Consider the following 17,172-nt stretch of genomic DNA (forward strand, 5'->3'; position numbering starts at 1 on the left):
ATCTCCAAAAGGCTGGCAGTCTTTTGCTCGGTCGTGGAAGACCCAAGAGCTCTTATGGTAGACGCCTTCCTGCTAGATTGGTCTCGCGTAGACGTCTATGCTTTTCCTCCATTCAAAATCCTGGGACTAGTACTAAAAAAAGTTTGTGGCGTCAAAGGAGACGAGGATGACATTGATAGCCCCCTTTTGGCCGGCCCAAGATTGGTTCACGGAGGTGGTAGAGGGATCGTAGACTTTCCAAGATCCCTACCAAGAAGGATGGATCTTCTCAGACAACCACACTTCAAGAGGTATCATCAAAACCTCCCCGCTCTCGCTCTGACTGCCTTTCGACTATCGAAAGACTCGTCAGAGCGAGAGGGTTTTCTCGTGAAGTTGCAAGCGCGATCGCGAGAGCACGCAGAACCTCCACTACGAAAGTATATCAGTCGAAGTGGGAGGTTTTTAGAAGGTGGTGTAGAACTAAGAAGTTGTCCTCCTCCACTACCTCTATAGCGGAAATTGCTGATTTCCTTCTATTCCTGAGAGAGCAATCTCATCTAGCTGTATCCACAATAAAGGGATACAGAAGTATGCTCTCGGCAGTCTTCAGGAATAGAGGATTAGATCTGGCAGATAATAAAGATCTCCACGATCTCATAAGGTCCTTTGAGACTTCAAAGTCGAAGGAACCGGTCCCTCCGAACTGGAACCTAGACGTGGTTCTCAAGTTTCTTTCATCTGAAAGATTCGAACCTCCTCATGTGGCTTCGTTTCGAGACATCACCAGAAAATGCCTATTCCTATTATCTTTAGCTACGGCAAAGAGAGTTAGGGAATTACATGCTCTGCAAGATAAAGTAGGTTTCAAGGAAGACTCAGCTATTTGCTCGTTTAAGACCCTGTTTTTAGCTAAGAATGAGAATCCCTCGAATCCCTGGCCTAAGTCATTCGAAGTCAAAGGCATATCGAGTCTCGTAGGAAGAGAAGCAGAAAGATCTCTATGCCCTGTAAGAGCTCTAAAGTTCTACATTCAGAGAAAGCATCAGATGGGAGGCTCTAGACAAGGTCTTTGGTGCGCGGTAAAAGACCCCACAAGACTGATGTCCAAGAATGCTCTGGCATTCTTTGTGAGGAACGTCATTACAGACGCGATAAGGTCTGTTCTGACGAACAGTTACGACTGTTGAAAGTTAAAGCTCATGAAGTGAGAGCAGTAGCGACGTCTCTCTCGTTTCATAAGAATATGTCGCTTAAAAACATCATAGATACGACATTTTGGAGATGCAACTCAGTATTTGCATCTCATTACTTGAAAGACGTTCGTGTGACGTATGAGAAGTGTTTTTCTCTGGGCCCTTTCATATCGGCGGATACGATTCTGGGTACGGGAGCCGACACCAATCCTTAAAAGTATATACTTTTCTTCTTTTTGGATATGGTCTGGAGTCTCTTCGAACAATGGAGGACTTGGTTTAGCACGGGCGGCCGTCTATGTTGTTCAGTAAGAGAATCTGTCATATCTAATTAGATGAGTATAATGTTTTTAGAAATTAATGTATGTGTGCGTAGTGGTTTTTGAGTTACGGTTGTTGTGAAGAGTTCGGGGATAACTTGGAACAATCCTTAGTTCTAACATATGGTTAGGATCAGGTGGTCGGGATTGGTTGTGTGCTCCTTCATAAGGTGTATTGTCATATAAGTGGATCAGCACCCATTGACAAAGTCCTTTCAGGCTCTGCCGAGTAAGCGGATAAGACCCCATCGGCAGACCCACAAGAACTCTTGGCCATAGATCATATATCTCGCTAAAGTTTCTTGAGGTGATGCAGACTACTGGGCAAACACCCACGAAGTCTACCACCTATCAGGTAGGAACCAAGGTTTTATTTATACCTACAACATATGTTGTTTACCTGTCTATTCCATATAGTAGCTGTCTCTTACCCTCCACCGAAGGGTGCCAATCAGCTATGTATATATCTGACAGGTAAGTTGATTGTATGAAAATGATATTGTTATGTTACAATAAAGTTTCATACATACTTACCTGGCAGATATATACAATTAAAGGCCCACCCAGCCTCCCCGCAGGAGACAGGCGGAAGAGAGAAAATATGATAGAAAACGGGGATGGTTCCTAGTCCTGCCGCCCAGGGCAGGCCGGTAGATCACCTGACCTACCTGTAGCGAGTGGCGCGAAATTTGAATTTCTGTCGGGGACGACGGAGTCTTAGCTATGTATATATCTGCCAGGTAAGTATGTATGAAACTTTATTGTAACATAACAATATCATTTTTGCGCTATCATATATCGCATTATTTATATATGATAATGATAATTTTTTTCATTTCTGATGGTTGCATACTAAACTTCAGGCAATGGCAAAAAAAGGAGCCAAAAATGAACTCTTAATCTTGAAAACTAAGCGCTCTGTGATTTTTTGAAAAAAATATTTTTTCCGCTTCCGCGCTCACTCCGAAACCCCTCCGGCACACGGGAGACAATTTTTTATTTACCGCTCCGGCGTAAGAGGGTTAACTGAGACCTAAATGTCGTACACTTTATTAGCACCAGCCGGTCCTAAATGGAAGTTTCCTAGAACACCATTTCATTCTAGTTAGGTGAGGTGATTAAGCAGGCATACTCCTCACCTTATGGTTCTGTTAGTCTGTGCAGGCTAGAGCAGAGACATCAGAGGAATGAACTTGTCTGTTCATGGGATTTTAAAATTTGGTCCTGGCTTTGGCAGACCACATTCACTTCCTTTTCCTGAAGGACATTCCCCACATGTCCTTGGACACTTTTTCCTTGGGTCTGGTGGTGGCTACCCAACAGTTGTGTAGCTCATCTGGTACCCCTAGGGGACAGTTTGTATCTTACCTAAGATGATTATGTGGAAGAGGAATGAGTGAGATGGCTGGTCTCCTCCTTTCTCTTTTTTTCTAATCTTCTTCCTATGGGCGGGTTGAAGAATAAGGCGTCATAAGCTGGAACTGGTTTGATACAGGTGAGTGTGATAGCCATACTGGTTGCAATTATTTGGTTTGTTCATATCCAATAAACAAATCTGCTTCTCAGTACCACTTACTCCTCTCTCTGATAAAGGGAGGGAGGAGTGGTAACAAACCCCTGTGGCCTACGTACATAGTTTGTTGCTTAAATTGACAGAGTTCTCTTTACCGTCCACGAATGTAATGAATCAGGATATGTCTCATTGGGTTTAATCCCAGCATGCCTAGTTTTTAGATACTCACTTCTCTATTTTCTCACGGACTCAGACCCCCCCTTGTTTAGAACTCGATCTTCTAGAAAGGGTGGTCAGATGGGCTGAAGCCTCAGCCCGTTTGAGGGTACTTGTGCCTCCCTCCAAGTATAAGTCTATCCTATTGTAAAGACTGAAGGTTTGTTGTGCCTATGAACAAATGAAATATTTTCAATCAATTTGTAATTTTCATAGCTAACAAACCTGAGGTCTTAATGTTAACTGCTCCACCTCTAGCCACCCCTCTCATATCCTGGATTGGAAGGAAGTCTGAAGCATCACGAGGTTCCATGCCAGGTTGTTGACCAGCTTCCACCTCATATGCGAAGATTGTCCTATTGTTACGACCTTAGGTTTGTTGGTTATGAAAAATACAAATCGATTGAAAATTTGTCAATTTAATATTAATTACATATTTTCCCATCACATCTCTAAAACCAATTCTCTGAGTACCTATGTAGCATTTAGGTCTCCTCATGCTTATCTACCCTTACTTTGCCAGTTTTTGTCTATGCTTGTGATATCCTAATATTCTTGCTCATCTTTTTTGGGTCTTACCTGATTGTGGTCAAGTTAATTGAGAACATGTAGTACATCTTTTCTAAGATCTAACTATTTTTCTGCATTTTCATCCCACTTGTATCACATTTGCCATTTCATCTTTGACCATTACTAATACTCCGTTTTGTATTTTGTCATACTGTCAGAATTTGTTTCTCTGTCATTTTTCTATACATGGCATCATAGCACTAGCCCTTTAGGTGGTGGCACTGTAATTGCACTTATCATGGTGTACTGGAGGCGTTACCTAAGGATGTTTGCAGGGTCTCCTCAAGCCCTAGCTGTACCTGCCTTTTGGGAGCTATATAATTCCATGGTTTTAATGTTTCGTTCTCTTTTCAGGGTCGAGTTCAGGCTGCAAAGCTTCTGATAAATAAATTAAAGAAGACAGAACTGGGTAGTCATGTTGCAGAGCTTGAGAAAATTTCATTAGCATATCTTGTCTTAGCAAACTGGTCTGATGGTGCAGATAAACATAATGCAGGAGACAAGGTAATTTTTTTCTAATATTATTGTGTCGTCATTATATATGTTATGACTTGAATTTGATATTTTGTGTAAGTGAATGTCACTGTATGTTGGTTATATCCACATGGCAACACCTCTATAACAAAAATAGTGGTCTTGGTCTAGCAGGCATGAAACCCCCAACAAGGTAATGATGCTTTTGCTGAATACTATAAGTACGGTAGTATAATAAAATTTAGGAAAACATTAATTTTTAATTCAAAGTTCGAACTTCATTATTGTATTGGTAGTACGTAATTAACTTCTCCGAACACTGCAGTCATACGACGATAATTGTCATAGATGATCATATTTTTGTTTGCGATCGGCAACGAAGCGTAAACGTATTAGAAACCACTTTTACCTTCTATATTATTGGCATATCTTCATAATAAAATGCTATCTTATGTAATGTTGGAATATCTTTATATAAAAAGCCTCTTCAAGGAATAATAATTTCTTGGGGAAAGTATTTTTCAAAAGATAAATATACACTTTACAAGTTTACAGTTTGCATTCATTACTTTATTTTGATTTGATTACATTACTATTACAGTATGGTACTGTAATCAGTATAGAACTAATTTTTTTTATCATAAATGTATATTCATTCACACATAAATACGTATGATCACCGTGATGTCACCGAACCTACAGTCTCGTTCGTACGTACGTACTAATTTTACACAGTGCGATAGTGGTGACACTGTTCTATAAACTACCGATGTATTTTTACATATACAGGCAGTCCCCAATTTACGACGGGTTCGGCTTACGACGTTCCGAGGTTAAAGCGCTTTTCAGTTATATTCATCAGAAATTATTTCCAGGGTTATGACACCTACAACGCTCATTTGGCAGAAGAAATATGACATCAAAAATATAAAATAATCAGTATTTGAAGGTTTTTTATGCAAAAGGCAATAAGAATGCAGTTTACATAGTTTTCAATGCACCCAAAGCATTAAAAGTAAGGTTTTCTTAGCATTTTTGGTGATGTTCTGGCTTACAACGATTTTCGGGTTACAACGCGTCTCAATAACGGAACCCCCGTCGTAACCCGTGGACAGCCTGTATGTGCTGTAAATTTTATCCTAAAATACTTTACTTACTTTTTTGTGGAACCCAGAAAATTGATGAAATCGCGATTTTTTTTCATAGAGCAAGATTCACTTATTACTGTTTGTTCCGACACGGCATACAAACCTTCGGTCCTTTTACAATAGGAAGGTACTAGCGGCAGCTGGATAGGTCGTAAGCTTTCGAACAAGGGGTTCGGTAGTTAACTGCTTGTCCGACAGGCGCGCGCGCGCGACTGGGAGGTAAACAAATCACTTTTTTGCTTTCGGCCTGCTGGCGTGTGGACGTGTATCATCGCTCTTCTGCCCTTCTTCATCGTCGTTTGCTTTCGCATGATTGTGTTTTTCTTTTTCTATGTATCTAGTGAAACTGAATTGTAAGTACAATCATTTCATTGAATTCAATTGTGAATTAAAGGATCTTGGTTCACAACGCCCTCAATTCGATTACCCGAGTGCCGGGACTGAAAGGGCGTAATTGCGGGAATCATTTTCCCAGAATGATCCTCGGATTGGGTATGCTCGGTGCCGAGGCGGGAGCGCTCGCTCCGAGCGTATATTGGGTTGGAAATGTGTAGATGAAAATCGTAAGTAAGTGCTCTTTTCATTTATATTTATTTGACCTGTATGCCCGTTGCCGAACGAATGCGCTCGACACGGAAACTTATTCAGTATGAAAGTGGAATCGCAAGTAACAGTATTCTTTTTCATTTTCATATATATTTTTTATTGTAGCAATACTCATTTTGGATCAGTTTCCGAGCTTACCCGGAGATTGATCCTTCCCCCTTTTTATTTTTGAATGAAGTGAAATCGCAAGTGCAGTTCTTTTTCATTTTCATTTTTGTTTTTTTATTGAGATTGCATTGTTGACTGGGATCATGTTCCGCTATTCACGGGAATTGATCCTTCCCCTTGTTTTTTTTATTTGTATGAAGTGAAATCGCAAGCGCAGTAGTCTTTTCATTTTCATATTTCTTGATTGCATCAATTCATTATGGATCAAGGTTTCCAGAAACCTTGATCCATAGGTAAGGAATAAAACCTTTCACCCTTGCGCTCGGTGCCGAGGGCGCGAATGCGCTCGATCCGAGCCCTTATTCTTTGTGAAGTGAAATCGTTTGCAAGATGCATTTTCATTTTGTTCCTTATTATTGATTGCATCAATATTATTATTATTGGTTCAAGTTCGCTCAGTCAGGGAATTGATCCTTATGCCTTGTATTCGTGCCGATGGCCACGATTGCTCTAGGGCTCTTATATTGTTGTTGGGTACATGGGTACTGTGCGGGGGTGGGAACAGAGACCCCCCCCCCGCTCAGTTCCCACAGATGGCTCTTCCCCTTAGGGGGGGGGGGAGGTTATCGGCGTTCTTCTCCTCGCCCGATCCGTCGAGCGCGGGGGAGGGCGCTCGGTGCCCGATGTACAATTGTATTAGGGGTCTTCCACTCGTTCGGGAGGGATCAAACCCCACGCACGAGGGGATTTCCCCCCATTAATCGCTACTACTATTATTTCCGCAGGTGCTACTGGCCACGAGAGTGGACCTTGGTGAGGTATGGGCGTCCTTCCAATTGCAGAGCGTGCTGGTGTCCAGGGGCTGCGGTTCTGTCTGGGCCTACTGCGGTCACCCATGGATGGTGACCACGCAACCAGGTGACGACGTCCCTCCTCACCTGGTGTACTCGCCTCACGTTGGTAACAGTCCTTGCCTACGCCGCTGTGAATTGCCGTTCGCCGTACCGAGAGGGGGGCGTGCCGCCGCCGCTCGTGGTTGCCGCGCTGCAGCGACCACACTTCCGCTGCCCTAGAACTCGCCCCCCTGGACCTGCCGCCGGTACCAGGATGTTTGCTGGCTGCTGCTCCCACTTCCTGTGTGTTCCGGGTGCTGCCCTGCCGTACCTGCCGATTCTGGGCTGACTGTCCATCAGTTACTGCGCTGGCTGTCCCTGCCGTTGCTGCGCTGGCTGTTCCTGCCGTTGCTGCGCTGGCTGTCCCTACCGATCATGTGCTGGCCGTGCCTGCTGTTCCTGAGATGCCCATACCTGCTGATGTCGTCCTGTTCGTGGTGGTACTACCCCAGACTTTGGTCTGTCTGTACAGGTGCGTCCGGGCCCTGTGGCTTCGGCTACAGCAGCCCCGGCTCCGCCCTGGATAGCAGATCTTACGTCTGTCCTGAGGAAGCTGACGAAGAAGAGGAGGAAGGTGTCGTGGTCGTCGTCTTCATCTTCTTCATCGTCGTCGGCCGCCGCCTCTTCCCCTTCGACTTCTAAGGCTTTACAGCCGAGGAAGAAGAAGGTCGCCTCCTCCCTCCTAAGAAGCTTCCTCGGGAGCTTCTCGGGACCCGTCTCACCTCGGTGGGACGGGAGGGTTCCTTCCGCTGGTCCTCCTGCTCCTTCGGGAGCGGGGCCCGTCTCTTCTTCCGCAAGGAAGAAGACTACGGGGACCAGAGGGGTACCGGCTAACACCGGTACTTCCTCGCCTGGTGTCAGTGGTTCTGCCACTGCATCAGGGTCCGTCGCGGCCTACCCGTTCGCGGGAGGTACCGAGTGTACGGTCGCCTACCATGCGACCGTGCAGCCAGGAACCAGACCTCTGAGTCCGCTCAGCGTCAGGTTCAACCGGCACGGGGCCGGAAGACTGGTGACAGCCGCTCATGCGACTCTCACCAGACAGCTCTCACTCTCCCGGTGAACAGCTGGCTACACGGGGACGTGACGGTCCACGACCGACACGGCTGAGGCTGGGAAGAGGTCCTCCCGTTCGCCGGTGCCAGCCACGGCTGGAACCAGCGACGTGACGTGCCGTGAGGACAAGCACCGGTCTCACTGCGACAGTGGAGCCTGCAGGTCGCCTGACCGTCGCTCTCACAGAGAGCGATCGGGTACGGCAACCAGCACCAGCTCTTCTGACACTCGAGATCAGTGCCGCTGTGCTCAGTCCAGCCGTTCTCCACAGCGAGACGGTTCGACCAGGCCTGCAGCTCGATCGTCACCGCGGGTTGACGATCGCCTGCAGCCCTCCAAGCCTGCTGGTCCTGCCAGCGAGCGACGAGGGAGCGTCAGGTCTGCCTCTCCCGTACCTTCAACCTCCTCGGGTTACACCGGGAGGAGCGAGGTATTGAGGATTGATCGTGAGGGGTGCGCCCCTCATGATCCCACCACGACGCCCTACGTGCCAGGCACGGTTCTTGGACCGGCCAGGACGTATGCGCAAGTGGATGGGGAAGACCGAGAGGGCTGTCGCTGTTCCCCCTTCTTAGGAGGAAGGTTCTCGGAATATGCTCTTGTTCGAAGGGCTTAACGGTCCCACTCTGCAAGATGCTGTGACTTCCGAGATCCAGAGGAACTTTGCCGAGGTTACGGCGCTGATTCGTCAGCACAATGACCTCGGGGAAGGATCGCCGCTCCCACCAGCAGAGCCACGTCTCGGCTCGAGTCGTTTTGGGGCCCGAGAGGGAATCCAAATCGACGGTGGGTCTGCCGCGATCGGAGCTTGCCGACTGGGTTGAGCCAGGTAGTCTCTCGTCTCCGGACAAGGAGGCTCTCTCAGTTTCTGGACGGTCGAACAAGCTCCTTCACCTCCTCTACTGCGACAGAGGCGTTTCTACGTGTCTTCGGACATCGTATTTATATATCCCTTCGGTCCTCTGAGGTTTCGACCTCGACGAGGACTGAATGAGTCGGAGCGGTATCGGCTCTCTCCTGTCAGGTCTCGATCAGCCCCAAACCAGACGACGTTCACAATGGAAGGACGGCATTCCCCCTCACCTGCTGCCGGAGTGGGGGAGTGCCTGGCCAGCCATTGGGACCCGGTCCAACAGCAGGCGTACGTTCCAGGGGGCATCGAAGGACGTAGCATTGAGACAGGAGATCAAGACCATGCTGAGCAAGAGAACTGTAGAAATCGGTACGGATCAGTCACCGGGCTTTACAGCCGACTCTTCCTGGTGGAAAAGTCTACAACAGGCTGGCGCCCAGTGATAGATCTCTCTTCCCCCGAACTTCCCCGGTTGGTTCGCCAGAACCCGGTTCACGATGGAGACGGCACGCTCAGTGCTCGACTCTATCATGGGAGAACGATTTCATGCTTTCAGTGACTTGAAGGATGCGGATCTACAAATACCCATTCATCAGTCCTCCAGAAAGTACCTCCGCTTCATCCTCGACGGGACGGTGTACCAGTTCAGGCCACGTTGCTTCGGTCTCTCAACCGCCCCACAGGTGTTATTCCACGCGAGTGTTCACTCTGGTGTCTGCTTGGGCCCATTCGCACGGGTATACGTCTGATGAGGTATCTCGACGATTGGTTAGTCCTGGCGAGCTCCCGCTCGCAGTTGCTACAGGACAGGGATCGACTGCTCGAGTTCTGTCGATCTGGGACGTTCTGAACTTCGAAAAGTCCGATCTCGAGCACAAGCAGAGGATGAAGTACCTGGGTGGGTATGCTGATCGACACGGTAGCAGATTCAGGGAGGCAGCCAACCAGTTCCTGTCTCGGCCAGGAACAGGTAGCTCAGCAATGGCAAGTCGTGATCGGACACCTGTCGTCACTCGGGAAGCCAGTCCCTAACGGGCGTCTTCACCTGCGGTCTCTTCAGGGAGACCAAAGGAGAGTTGGTCACAGGCGACGGATCCCCCAAGCCTTCCATGGTCACTGACACAGGAGGTGAGGCAGGACCTAGCCAGGTGACTGGACGACAGAACCCCTTAAGAGGAGTGCCTCCGGGCACTCTCCCCCCGGACATGCAGCTGCTCTCAGACGCATCGACCGAGGGATGGGGTGCACACCTGGAAGAGTTGCGGACTTCAGGAGTGTGGTACGAGAACGACAAGCACCTTCACATCAATGTACTGGAACTAAAGGCAGCGTCCTTGCTCTCCAAGGAGGTTTCCAGGACCGCTTGATGGACACTCAGTGGTGTTGATGTACGACAACACCGGTGGGGTGGCTTACCGTCAACAAACGGGGGGGCCTAGTGTCTCTCCCGTTGTATCAGTTGACTCGGCAGGTGCACGAGTGGGCCGAGGCACACTCAATAGAGCTGTCGGCACGCTACATTCCAGGGAAGGAATGTAGTAGCAGACACGCTCAGCCGTCGGGATCAGGTGATAAGGACCGAATGGTCCTCTACACCAGGACGTGGCGGAAAGGCTCTTCGACCTGTTGGGGGCGACCAGTCGAGGATCTGTTCGCCATCCGGCACATCAGGAAGCTCCAGGTGTTCTTCTCTCGGGCCGTGCCGGATCCATGGGCAGCTGCAGAGGACGCTCTTCAACACCCGTGGGACAAACCTCTTCGCCTATGCCTTTCCCCCCGTTCAGCCTGATTCGCAAGGTGATCAGTCGAGCACTGGTCATCCCGAATCTCAGGATGATCCTGATGGCTTCCAAATGGCCACAGGCCATTTGGTATCGGACCTGCTGGCTCTTGCTCGCAAGAGAACCGAGAGAGATTCCCCATTGGCAACAACCTTCTCGGCCAGCCAGCACGTCGAGCGTGTACCACCGAGCAGTCCAGTCCCTACGTCTTCACGGCTGGCTGTTATCCACTTCTCTTGCGTACGAGAAGCTTTTTCGTAGCGCAGCAACAGAGATGGCTGGAAACGTCCGTCAGTCTCTGCAGCTGTGTACCAGGGGAAGTCGGCCGTCTTCGGTGGTTGGTGTTGTAGACTTGGGGCCTATCTCTTCTCAGAGCCAATCTTCAGCAGGTAGCGGATTTCCTCGTTTTTTCTTCGCCGAGGAAGCTCCTCTAAGTTCCCACAGTCAAGGATACAGAGCCGCCTTGGTCGATCCTCCTGAAACTGACGGGATTGGACATCTCGAACTCGTTCGAGATCTCCTTGCTTAGGAGCAGCTTCCAAAGGTCTTGCCAACCAGGGAACTCAAATGACCCTCGTCTTGCTGGACCTGGCATCGGCGAAGAGAGTACGGGTGCGTCATGCAGATAATGCTGTGGATGAAATGCTGCTTTGTCCTGGGAGGACGCTACGGCGCTATCTGAAGAGAACTCGACACGTCGGGCCTGAGTGTCGACGCCTCTCCGTTAGCAAAGGGGGTCAACAAGAAGAAGTATCAAGAACTCTTTCGTCCTGGCTGCGTGAGGTCTTCAGGAGGGCGTAGGAGGCTGATGGTAGTGACGACATCCGTACGTCCCGTCCGAGAACTCACGAAGTCAGAAGTATTGGCCCCTCGTTGGCGTTTCGTAAGAACTTCTCCGTGGCGCAGGTATGGAAGGCAACTTCCTTACCTCTTGGATATTGCCCATAGGTCCTTGGATCGGTTTCCTTAGGACCCGTGGTGGCTGCTCAACACGTCGTCTAGCTAACCCAGACCCCTAGCAGGCTGAACAGGCATCGAGTCCTGGGTGTGACTGTATGAATAGATAGTGATGAGAAAGTGACGGCTTCTCTTTCTATCTTTTTCTTCCCTCTACCTGTGGGTAGAGGGATACGGTCATCACCCTGCTGGATAAGGACGAGATGCCGGTGAGCTATATGACAGAGCCCCATCCTATCCCTTTCACGAGGGATGGGAGCAGAATATCCACCACTTCCTTCTACAAGGGGGGGAAGTGGATGCCTACAAGAGTCAAACCATGACTTAAACTTTGCTCCTGTACAGGAACAAGTTCTTACATTGCTGGTACGAAGAGATACGCTTGCCTCTCTCTTAGTACTCGGTCCAGAGGTCTGACCATTGATCCTGCGGTGCACACCCCGATCAATCGGACAGAGGCTTGGATCCCTCCCTCGCTCTTACGACCAGGGAGGCTTCCAAGGTTGGGCGAACACCAGTCTGTTCAACAAAAGACTCAGATTCCACCCACCAAAAAGAAGTGAGTCTTCCTATTGTAAAAGGAAGGCCGAAGGTTTGTATGCCGTGTCGGAAACAAATGACAATTTGTCTAAAATTGCATTTTTCTACTATACAAACCTGAGGTCCTTTTACACATAGCCCACCTCATGCCACCCCTCATCTCTGCAGTTTTTGCTTGGGCCAAAAGCAAAAGTGATTTTGTTTACCTCCCAGTCGCGCGCTGCGCGCCTGTCGGACAAGCAGTTAACTACCGAACCCCTTGTTCGAAAGCTTACGACCTATCCAGCTGCCGCTAGTACCTTCCTATTGTAAAAGGACCTCAGGTTTGTATAGTTAGGAAAAATGCAATTTTAGACAAATTGTCATATTTTCATCTTTTCATGACTAAATACATTTTATGATAAAAATTATTTACTAATTTGTTCCGATACGTAATACAAACCCTCGGTCCTTCAACAATAGGAAGGTAACTAGCGGCAGCTGGGACGGTCGTAAGCTTCAAAAACAAGGGGAGAACCGGTAGTTAACCTGCTTGTCCGATCGTGCGCGCGCCCGCTCGCCCGAGCCCGAGAGGTGAAGAACCACTTTGCTTTCGGCGGCCGCGGGTGTGAAGGACGTGTTCGTCATCGCTCTCTGCCCGCTTCATCGTCGTATGCTTTGTTTATATTGTGTTTTCTACTAATGGTTTGTTTGACTTGAAAATGAAACTGTAAGTACACTGTTTTCATTTTCATTACTTAATTATGAATCAACATGGAGCTATCACCGTAGATGCGGCGATTTCCGCTCTTTTCATGAAATTGACTTGAATTATGTCTCGGTGCCGAGGGCGGGCGCACTCGCGCCGAGTCATGTATTTTGGGCGAAAGTGTGTAATTGAAAGATGTAAGTACTCTTTTTCATTATGCCCTGTGCTTCGTTGCTGATGGCGTGATTGCGTCGCACGAGCCTCTTATTTTTGTATGATTGCGCAATGAAAGGTGGATTCGCAAGCGTATTCTTTTCATTTTGAATTATTATTGAATCAAATTTTAATTTTGGAATCAATTCCGCTCTTAACCCGGGAATTAAATCCTTACGAAATTTATTTCTGTGAAAGTGAAAATCGCAATGCAGTATTCTTTTCATTTTCATATTAATTATTTTTTGATACATCAAATTATTATTATGGATCAAGTTTCCGCTCTTACCCGGGAATTGATCTTTCCCCCTTTAAGTTCTATGAAGTGAATCGCAAGTGCAGTATTCTGTTTCATTTTCATATTACTTTTCACTGCTGTGCGGGGGTAGGGGAAGCGAAGGTCTGCCAGGAAGTCATCGGAAAGATCTCCCGCGACTCCCTTTGGTATCCGATTCTTCGTCTTCTTTCCTGCCCCCCGCTCAGCTTCCTCGTATTTTGTATTTGGGGTCTTCCTTGCGTTCGGGTGGGCATGTCTCCCCCCCGTGCGTGAGGGAACCCCTCTTACTAATCTGTCTGTGCTACCGGTTTTTCAGTGCTACATCCGTGGGAGATGACCTTGGACAGGTATGGGCCACTGCGGCTGCAGGGCGTGCCTAGCATCCACGATCTGCTGCAGCGTCTAGCGAGGTCTGGGGTGGTGACCTTGGAGCGGTCTCCACTACAACCTCCACGGCCGCTTATGCTGCTTCCCCCCGCTGGTCTACACATCCCCATGCCTGTCGGTGACGCCGTCTGCCGCTACTAGGGCCGGTCGCCGCCGTACCGAGGAGGGTATGCCGCGCCGCCTGTTGTTTTCTTCGTGTTGCCTGCCCCAGACTTCCGCTGTTCCAGCAGCTCGCCCCCCTGGACCGGCCGCCAGTACCCAGGTTCCCGCTGGCTGCCGATGATTCTACAAGGCAATGGCTGCGCCTGCCGTACCTGCCGCTGATGTGGTTCCCGCTACTGGCTTGCTTGCTGCCACCCCCCCCCCCCCCCCCCCCCCCCCCCCCCCCCCCCCTTCTGCCTGTTTACCGCTGCCGCTGTTCCTGCCGCTCCTGAGCTGGTTGCTGTTCCTGTCGCTCCTGGTTCCTGCGCCTGTCCATGCTGGTCCTGCCCATGGTGTGTCTTTCCCAGTGCCAGGTCCTTCCGGACAGGTGCAGTCGGGCCGTGTTGCTTCGGCAATAGGACCTGACGACTGTCCTGCGTGAGCTGACGAAGAAGAGGAAGGTGTCATCTTCGTCTTCGTCTGCTGCTGCCTCTTCCCCTTTCGACTTCTAAGGCCCATAAGCCGAAGAAGAAGAAGGCTGCCTCCCCCCCCCCTAAGAAGTCTCCTTCGGAAACTTCTAAGGGCCCGTCCCACCGGTGGTGGGACGGGGGTGTCCTTCTGCTGGTCCTCCTGCTCCTTCGGGAGCGGGGCCCGTCTCCCCTTCCGCAAGGAAGAGATAGACGGGACCAGAGGAGTATCAGTTAGCACTGGTACTTCCTCGCCTTGGTGCTAGCGGCGATGCCGCTACGCCAGGTTCCGGCTGCGGTCTCTCGTTCGCGGGAGATCCCGAGTGTACGCTCTCCCTCGGGTAGACCGTGCAGCCAAAGTTTCAGCGCCAGAGTTCGCTCTGCGCCAAGACCGCGGCACGGAGCAGAAGGCTGGCGAGAACCGCTCAGGTGACTCTCGCCAGGCCAGCGGCCGCTCTCGCAGCGACCAGCTGGTAACCCGGGTTTTCCCCCTAAGAAGACTCCTTCGGGAACTTCGAAGGGCTCGTCTCACTCCGGTGTGACGGGGGGTTCTTCTGCTGGTCCTCCTGTTCCTTCGGGAACGGGGCCCGTCTCCTCTTCTGAGAAGAAGAAGAAGACGGGGACCAAGGGTGTGCTGGCTACCACTGGTACACCCTTGCCTGGTCTTGGTAGCTCTGCTGCTAAGCCAGGTACCGGCTCGGTTTCTCGTCCGCGAGAAGTTCTGAGTGTACGGTCTCCTTCGGGTGACGGTGCAGCCAAAGTTAAGACGCCTGAGTTTCGCTCAGCGTCATGACCGAGGCACGGAGCAGAAGACTGTCGAGAGCCGCTCAGGTGACTCTCGCCAGGCCAGCGGCCGCTCTCGTAGCGACCAGCTGGTACCTCGGGTGGACGTGACGGTCTCTGACCGGCCACGGGTTGAGGCTGGGAAGAGGTCCCCTCGACCGACGGTACCAGCCTCGGCTGGTACCAGCGGTTTTGACGTGCCGCAAGGATGCTCACCGGTCTCTCACCGCGAAAGCGAGCTCTGCAGGTCACCCTGACCGCCGCTCCCACAGGGACCGGGCGGAGATACGGTAGCCAGCAGCAGCTCGTCTGACGCACGGGACCGGGGTCGACGTGCTCAGTCGGAGCCACTCGCCACAGATGAGCGGCACGGCCAGGCCTGCAGATCGATCCCCACCGCCAGGTTTGGTGATCGGCTGCAGTCCCCACTTACGCTGGGTCCTGCCAGCGAGCGGGGGGGGAGCGTAAGGTCGCGTGTTCTCTCACTCCCACCTTCAACATCCTCGGGGTACGCGGGAAGAGCGAGGTAGCTAGGAGTGATCGTGAGAGGTGCGCCCGCTCACGATCCCGTCACGACGCCGCACGTGCCACGTATGGGTCTTAGGCGGACCAGCCAGGACGTAACGCACAGTGATTGGAGGCGACCGTCAGGGGGGGAGGGGGCCGGGTAGCGTCAGTTCTGTCTCTCCGATACCCTTAAACTTCCTCGGAATATGCCGGGGAAGAGCGAGAGTATGGTGGTATATTATATAGGAGTGATCGTGAGAGATTCGCCGCTCACTATCCCGTCACGACACCGCACGTGCCAGGTATGGTCTCTTAGGACCAGCCAGGACGGTAACGCGCAAGTGATTGGAGGCAACTGTCAGGGATCTGTTGCTGGTCCTTCTCTGAAGGAGGAGGGTCTTGGGAGGACCCTGCTCTTGTTGGAGGGACTGGGACGGTCCTACTCCTCAAGACGCTGTAACTTCCCGAGATTCAGAGTAACTTTGCCCAGGTTATTGCACTGATTCATCAGCCACAACGACTGGGGAGAGGATCGCCGCTCCACGGCTCAAGTCTCTCGAGCCCGAGTAGGGAACCAGACTGACGGTGGGCTTGCCGCGATAAGAGCTTCTCGACTCGGTTCTGAACCAGGAGAGCCTCTCGTCTCCGGACGAGAAGGCTCGCTCAGGTCTAGCCGGTCGGGCAAGCTACTTCCCCTCCTCTGCCACGACAGCGGCGTTTTTTCGGAGTATTGCAGCTCTTCTTCTTCTTCTTCTTCTTCTTCTTCTTCTTCTTCTTCTTCTTCTTCTTCTTCTTCTTCTTCCCCCCCCCCCTTCCCCGTCCTCCTGAGAGGTTTCGATCTCGACGAGGACTGGAATGAGTCAGAGGACGGTTTTGGCTCTCCTGTCAGGTGTCGATCAGCCCCACACAGACAAAGTTCACAGTGGTGGCAGATGCTTACCTACAGCACGAGTTCGTGACCCTCCTCGGGGGGGGAGGGGGGTGGGAGGAAGGCCATGCGCCCCAAGGTGATGGTCTGCTCCTACTCTCGTCTCCAAATGCTAGTGCCGCTGGAAGGGCGAGCAATATCCTTTTCCTTCCCCATTCCCTTCTCTCCTTACGGCTACGAGGGAAAGGGGTAGGATCCTACAGACTTTTTCTGTAGGATCCCACGATTGGGAACTGCGCTACCGGGGGGGGGGGGGGACCTCCGGGTCCTACCTGACGTAACCACGGTCGTGGAGGAGGGACCCTGCACCATCTCCGATTTCTACGGGAATCGAGAGGACAACTAACCGATATTCGTTTAACGAATGCGGTGGGGGTTTCGCTGGGCGCTTAGAATTCTGCAGAATTTCTAGCACAACATGGCAGAGACCACTGTCCAAGGGGAGTTTAGACGAGTATTCCCGATAATTGTACCACGATAATCGGGGATCTCGCCGAATGCTCGAATTCCTTTAGTTCTTAGCGTTGGAAGAAGGAACTGTCGCCGAAGGAATATATCTCCACAGTGGCGG

The 17,172-nt window shown here is 50.6% G+C and overlaps 1 protein-coding gene across 1 annotated transcript in view; it reads left to right on the forward strand.

The window, feature by feature from the left end:
- LOC135224734 (serine-protein kinase ATM-like) overlaps positions 1 to 17,172 on the forward strand; it is a 117,504-nt gene that overhangs the window by 36,763 nt on the left and 63,569 nt on the right. The window contains exon 6 of the mRNA XM_064264047.1: positions 4,149 to 4,298. Coding sequence (XP_064120117.1) covers positions 4,149 to 4,298 — 150 coding nt within the window. The remainder of the gene's footprint in view (positions 1 to 4,148; positions 4,299 to 17,172) is intronic.

This window comes from Macrobrachium nipponense, chromosome 12 (assembly GCF_015104395.2).
Source record: "Macrobrachium nipponense isolate FS-2020 chromosome 12, ASM1510439v2, whole genome shotgun sequence".
NCBI lineage: Eukaryota > Metazoa > Arthropoda > Malacostraca > Decapoda > Palaemonidae > Macrobrachium > Macrobrachium nipponense.